The sequence below is a fragment of the Anabrus simplex genome, chromosome 3 (genome assembly GCF_040414725.1).
Source record: "Anabrus simplex isolate iqAnaSimp1 chromosome 3, ASM4041472v1, whole genome shotgun sequence".
NCBI classification, from domain to species: Eukaryota; Metazoa; Arthropoda; class Insecta; order Orthoptera; family Tettigoniidae; genus Anabrus; species Anabrus simplex.
In genome coordinates this window covers 126,703,198-126,710,229 of record NC_090267.1, presented here as the reverse complement: position 1 = coordinate 126,710,229, position 7,032 = coordinate 126,703,198, and the positions used below count along the sequence as shown (strand labels likewise).

Below are 7,032 nucleotides of genomic sequence, written 5' to 3'. Positions count from 1 at the left end.
GGTTCACTCTAGTCACAAATTTACAGCATGCATCCAATTTGAATATTCACGTCTTATCATAGATCAATATATTGTACTCACGATTTGAGATTTCTTCACTATCCACGTTTACCGTACGTCTATATATAAGTATATATCTGCGGCGTAATTCGTCCTCACTTCGTTGGCGTCTTTACAATCGCGGGGTATCTTCAGTAATCATCGTCTTAAGTTTCTCCGTACAGCATTCCGTATTTCGCATTATCCTCCATCCATTCCGGACAAGCCCCCAAAGTGTGCAGGAAATTACATATATTCGAACAGAAGAAAAATACAAAAGTAACAAACACATCGTCCAAAATATCTATATCAGCAACTAAATCAGAATCTTCTCCTTGTTCCTCGTCGTCGTTTCTTAATGCCTTTTTTTCGTGCTTCAAAATTCCACGCCGCAATAATGACAATGATAGCATTTTATGAGTTACCGCGTGCAGAAAGTTTGATCTGATAGGACTTAAGATGCCTAATTGTCGATTTATATGTTATCGTTTGCTCCGCCACGTTGGAAAGAAACTGGAAAAATATTCTGATATTCTGAAATCAATAGCGGAGCCATTGTAAGGAAACGTTGACAGTATTTCCAGGGATATGTTTAACATGCCAACATCGTGGGATATGGACTTCTAGACACATGAAACAGTCGCCGAATTTGAATCCTTTTACTGGGGTCGTTATCTTTTCAGCTCTGCATATTTTACAACCCTATGCGGCTAAAACATACCCGTGTTAGTGCAATATACAGGATTTGACTAAATATGATGAAAATATCATAATATAGTAAGGCTATGTGTATCAAAGCCGGCCCCGTGGTGAAGGGGTAGCGTGCCTGCTTCTCACCAGGTGGCCCCAGGTTCGATTCCCGGCCATTTCCGGGATTTTTCTCTCGACCTGAGGACTGGTTCGAGGTCCACTCAGCCTACGTGATTAGAATTGAGGAGCTATCTGATGGTGAGATGGCGTCCCCGGTCTCGAAAGCCCGTAATAACGGCCGAGAGGATGCGTCGTGCTGACCACACGACCCCTCATAATCTGCAGGCCTTCGGGCTGAGCAGCGGTCGCTGGGAAGGCCAAAGCCCTTTCAAGGGCGTTAGGTGCCGTGGGGTTTGTGTTTTTGGTATGTGTATCAAAGATGATGATGAAAATGATGATGATGATGATTATATGTTGAGTGCTCAGCCTGAAGGTTGCCTGCATTCACAAAAGTTCCAGTCCCCACTATATGTGTTACTAAGGAGCCTTTCTAGTGAAATGAAAATTATAGTTTTTCCTGACTGAGCCAGAATGTGCTCTGGCTTATCAGTCTCCTAAGCTCACTGAAACATGCACATAAACCGGATCAACAGTCAAAAATTCACACATTCATAACAGGGACTGGTACTTATGAAATAGCAATACTAGAGTTTTGATCATACCTCTGTCACTTCATTCGCATTAAATACAGAAAATGCCAGTGTAATGAAAGTAACACATTTTTTCTAGGCCATACGGGAAGTTGTATTACACTGTAATCATCAGCCTTCCAGGAATGAATCGTGGCTTCGAATATAATAATAATAATAATAATAATAATAATAATAATAATAATAATAATAATAATAATAATAATAATAATAATAAAATCAATGGCGTATGGCTTTTAGCGGAAGGAGTGTCCGAGTTCAAGTTCGGCTCGAAAGATGCAGGCCTTTTGATTTGACGCCTGTAGGTGACCTGCGCGTCGTGATCAGGATGGAATGATGATGAAGACGACACATAAATCCAGCCCCTGTGCCAGCGAAATTAACCAATGACGGCTAAAATTCCCGACCCTGCCGGGAATAGAACCAAGGGCCCTGTGACCAAAGGCCAGCGCGCTAACTATTTATCCATGGAGCCGGACATATTAATAATAATAATAATAATAATAATAATAATAATAATAATAATAATAATAATAATAATAATAATATATTATAATTAATATCCTTAAGAAACTTTAGGATGTAGAAATTTTGCTTTAAAATGCTGCAAAAATCTCTACTGACCCTACTGGTGAAGCAGATAGAAAAGCAAACTAACCAGACAGCTATCGAGCCAGACGGCAAGTAGGTCTTGGAGTGTCTCTTTAGCGTTGTGAGCAACGCCTTGAAAACACAAAGCTCTTCAGTTAAACTAATAGAGCTGACTAATTAATGTACCAGCCTTGAGTACAAGATTAAAATACAAGAAGATGAGTGTCTCAGGAATCAAACTCCGATCCTGCACACGGAAGATATGACAGGTTACCCAAAAATCATGGAGCTGGACTTTTCAGACTTGACATACACTATATTTCACGTAAAATTCCCATACCGTACTTCTTTACTTATCCATTTCTACGGTACATCGGTATGGGCGAAATCAAATCCAAGAGCTTTGTGTCAGAACATGCAAACCCACTAAATTTCTACGAGTATTTATAATCCCCCTTCACAAGGAAGGATATTCTAAAATCCAGAAATATGGATGTAGGCAATGGCTCAATTCTGTACCTTATTTCCCGTAGTCAGTTACCACGATCCACTGCAGATTAATCTCAGCACGTAAATCTCTCCGTCAAGTTTTATCCCCTGTTTCCGCTATCATTTCACTAACGTTCAACGAATCATACTTCCAATAGTGCTCTCCTCTTCTTGTAGAAAATATTTCACTTCCATTTCGTCGTGTTCTAATCATCACCTCTATCGACGTCCTATTATTTTAGCAAGTAGTTTTGATGTCATGGTCAAAACCGCTCGGGCAGTTCCGTAGTGTTTCCTCCCACTTTCCCACACTTGATGTGACCTCGCGCAAGGTCGCCCCACCCTAACTAAACAGTATATAAAGTGGGGCTAGGGACACATTCAGTACACTGTCCACTCGTCAGAGAAACAGAAACATCAAACAACCATGTTCAAGCTGGTAAGTAATATTATTGGCATTATTGAGCCACTGATAATGCTGTAAAGTATTTCATCCAATCATCACTTTTGCCAGCAAAACTGAAAGTAATATCACATTAGTGGGCTGTTATGACATGTTATTCTCTGCTGTGAATTTATGAATTTAACCTATGGAAGTATAAAATTTAATTTCCGAACTTTAAATTTATAACTAGTGACTCATGCTGGTACTAAATGCCAGTAAATGAAAAAGCACTAACCGTGGCTGTGAAAAAATACGTAGTCTCCTACAATATTTCTTTCGACACTGTTTCTGATTGTTGTTGTAATTAAATCTTGATATGATATTTTCAACGCCGCAATAACAAGTACATAGTTTTAAAGAGTATAGGGCATTATACATATAAGTCGTGTGCTTTTAAAAAAGAGGTATTGCCTCATATTACAATTGTGTTGAAATAATTACAACATGATGAAAAAATTTGAAATTTACTAAGTTATAAACCTAATGTTTCCTAAGTCAATTGAAGGGACTTTAAGTAAAAAAAAGATAATTAACCATAAATGGAAGGAAATTAACCTATGAGTTTAGTGTTTCATTACACTCTCCAAAATTTTGTTTACTCTTTTCCAAAAATTTCACCTGGACTGATAAAATTTAGGATCATCATCACTTTGATAATTTAAATAGTTTTATTCGCTAAACATGTGCCATAAATGTCTCATTAGAAGTTCACTGGAATAGTATGGAATATCTGAGAACTTGCGAATTTCTATGAAAAGTTTTTAGGAATCCACATACCGCACTACTGAATAAACTCATGGTGAACATATGTTGAATCTTTAGCCAGAAGTCAGAATGGAATTCAGAAGTTCCAGCGTCAGCTGTCATAAACACCTCGATGGCTTGGATGAGGCATGGTAGAGAAATAAGGAGTAGGGAACTTCACCGTTTTTAAATCTAGTTGGTGCTAATGCAGGCTATCAGGGATGCAAAAACGTATTCATAATTGAACAAGTAGTACTTTTACATTAGGCGTCAAAAGAGTTCCTGCTTTACAGTTCATACCTCTTAAATTAGCCACATGAATGCAATGTGTGCTTTTATTTTATTCAGCCCCTGCACTCGAAACTTTCCTCACACATAAGTCAACTTAAAAACGTGACAATATTGCATTAAATTACCAACTATCAGACTAAGCTAGATCAAAGGATGTACGAAACTTATACCAGGCCACATAAAAAAATTATAGTGCGCTATCAGAGCCACTTTTCAACAAGGTTGCTGTTAGACTTAGGATGTAGTTTCGGCAATGTTTAATATTAATTCATCATTAAAAATTTATGTTTTTTACTAATATCTATTAATTTTTTCTTATTTCTTACAGTTCGTCCTCCTCGCCGTCGTGGCTGCCGCCTCCGCTGCTCCCGGCTACCTTGGCGCTGCCGTCGCCGCTCCTGTAGCTTATGCTGCTCCCGCTGTAGCCGCTGCCCCCGTGGCCTACGCTGCTCCCGCTGTAGCTGCTGCCCCCGTCGCCTACGCTGCCCCCGCTGTAGCTTACGCCTCTCACGCTGTAGCAGCCCCCGCTGTAGCCTACGCTGCTCCAGCTATCGCCGCCGCTCCTCTCGTCAAGAGCCACGCTATCATTGGTTAACTTCCTCTCTGAGTCATAACCTAATGTATTTTGTAAATATTTAAAAATGAAATATTAAATTAATATTTCCACTAAGTATACTGGTATTAATACTTTTATTTTAACATCCAAATATTGTGTATTTTATGTACTGTAGAAATAATTCCTCTATTTTCCACCTATTAAAATTGGGAATGTTTCGTTCTTCTTGGAATATATGGGAAGTATTTAATTGGAAAACTGATACGTTATTATATGACACATTATTTCTTTATTACTGAGTGAGTGGCACATATCTGTTAGGTTGCATTCGATAGGTGGTGGGTTCGAACCACACCATCAGCAGACCTGAAGATGGTTTTAAGTAGTTCTCCATTTTAACACCAGGCAAATGTTGGAGCTGTATCGTAATTAAACTCTGGCTGCTTGATTGCCCGTCCCAGCACTTTGCTATCCTATTGTCGACTAAAACATAATTGAATTTGTTCGATCTCAGATCGTTTGGACGAAAACTTTCTATTCTTCAGAAACTGAACCTAATCTTTTATATTCATGAGGAACAAGTCATCTAACTTGGAAACTATTCTATTCTATCCAGATATAGCTAAAGAAAATGATCAATTAACCAGTGGATTAATTTAGAATATAATTTTATAACATGAATATGTCGAGTATGAACATAGCAGTTATATAATGAACATAGGTGGAATTAAGAAAAGTAGTTAGATTTTTAAAATTGTTATACATGCACGGACATTAATAACCCATATACCATCAAATGTGAGTGTTTTCTATAGTTTTAGGAACAACTGTAATTATAATTGAAAGTTAACGTGAAAGAGAGTAGTTGTACGTAAAACTTAATCACATTAGCTGCAGTTCTCACTCTGTAGTGATGCAGTTCCACTGAAATCAAGCGAACTGATCACACACCTGATATAATCGTTATCGTTAATGTCTTACCATTCATGTTTTACAGAGTACATGTGATTTTAAAAGTAGGAAACTTATTTTAATAACCTATTATGAGGGCGAGGAATTGTGAATGATAAACTAGAAGGAATGAAGAATATCATTTATTGGTATATTGGGCGTTTCTAAATCTTTTCTGCGAAATCGTCTTGTTGCGTACTCGTCCAGCTTTTTAAACTAATAATAATGTATTTAGATTTAAGTTCCATTGACTACTTTGGCGGTTTTTGGGGACGCCAAGATGCCGGAATTTTGTTCCACATGAGTACTTTTACGTAGCAGTAAACCTGCTGATACGAGGCTGACGTATTTTAGCTTCTTCAAATAACACCGGACTGAGCCAGGGTCGAACCTGCTAAGTTAGGGACAAAAGGCCAGCGCTTCAACAACCTGAGCCACTCAGCCCGGCAGTTTCTGTGAACTGTACAGTACAATCTCAGATTGTTGTCTGCTTCCTTGGAAAAGGAAAAGTAATACTCTCGCCAGACGTCTTCCCAAAACATTGCAGATGGAATGTGATTGTTTTCGTTTCTAACCACTTACTCACACTATTGTCACCTAGACGCATCTAGACACATCCAGAAGTGAAATTACAATTTGTTGGAAATACACCTGGCCGAGTGGACACATATTGTGTTTACCAAAGTTCCATTACATGACGTACAGTGCCAGTCGCCCATAGCGTTTGGCGTTCTTCCTGCATACCAATTGTCGCTTAACTAGTGTGTGGTCGCCTTCAGACCTTCCCCGTACGCCATTATAAAACCCATCAACTTCGACGAATGGATAATCAGATTGAAAAAATAAACGACATAAACTTGACCCCATTGCAGTAAGTGTTCAAAAGGCTCCTTTTCAGCCGGTAGACGTTGCATCGTTGTAGCCGTTCACTCTCCGAAATTCAGCCTCATGAGTCTTCAAAATTTCGGTGGAAATTGCATATAAACATCTACAGCACATGAAAATATGTCGTTCGGCACTTCATTCAGAAGCATAGAAGCGCTTTGAACCCATCAATTACTGCTGTATAAGTAGCAATACGCTGCACGCTGTACGGAACTTATCGCAGTCTGAGCTCATGGCATCACTGGGTGATCTCTGTGGGGTCAGGCTGACTTTACATCCTCCACTCGACCAGATACGATGCAAAAAATACCGGCAATTTGACCTAGGCTCGCACTTCAGCGACATGGCATTTCTTGTGTTCGAGTGTCCGTGAACCTTGGCAATATTCCAAGAAGCTAACTCAGCAACTGGTAAACTATCCGATCATCGTTGATACTTCCAGTATGCACTCTTACATCCAAGTTGTGGTCACTGCCTGGTTGAGAAAGTAAAGACGATGAATTAACCTTAAAAATCTACAACATACGAAATGTTCCTGATTTCCATCAAGAAATAGCAAGAATAGGAACTAGACAACCATTTATTTGGAGGATCCTTGCCCTGGCGTTCACTCAGCCTACCTGAAATGAACACCGACGATA

General features: G+C 39.1%; 1 protein-coding gene across 1 annotated transcript; it reads left to right on the top strand.

The window, feature by feature from the left end:
• Positions 1-2,921: 2,921 nt before the first annotated feature.
• LOC136867087 (cuticle protein 16.5-like) lies at positions 2,922-4,606 on the top strand. Its single transcript, XM_067144188.2, has 2 exons — positions 2,922-2,958; positions 4,328-4,606. The coding sequence occupies exons 1-2, from the start codon at positions 2,947-2,949 to the stop codon at positions 4,592-4,594; spliced, it is 279 nt and encodes a 92-aa protein (XP_067000289.1). The 5' UTR covers positions 2,922-2,946; the 3' UTR covers positions 4,595-4,606.
• Positions 4,607-7,032: the final 2,426 nt, after the last annotated feature.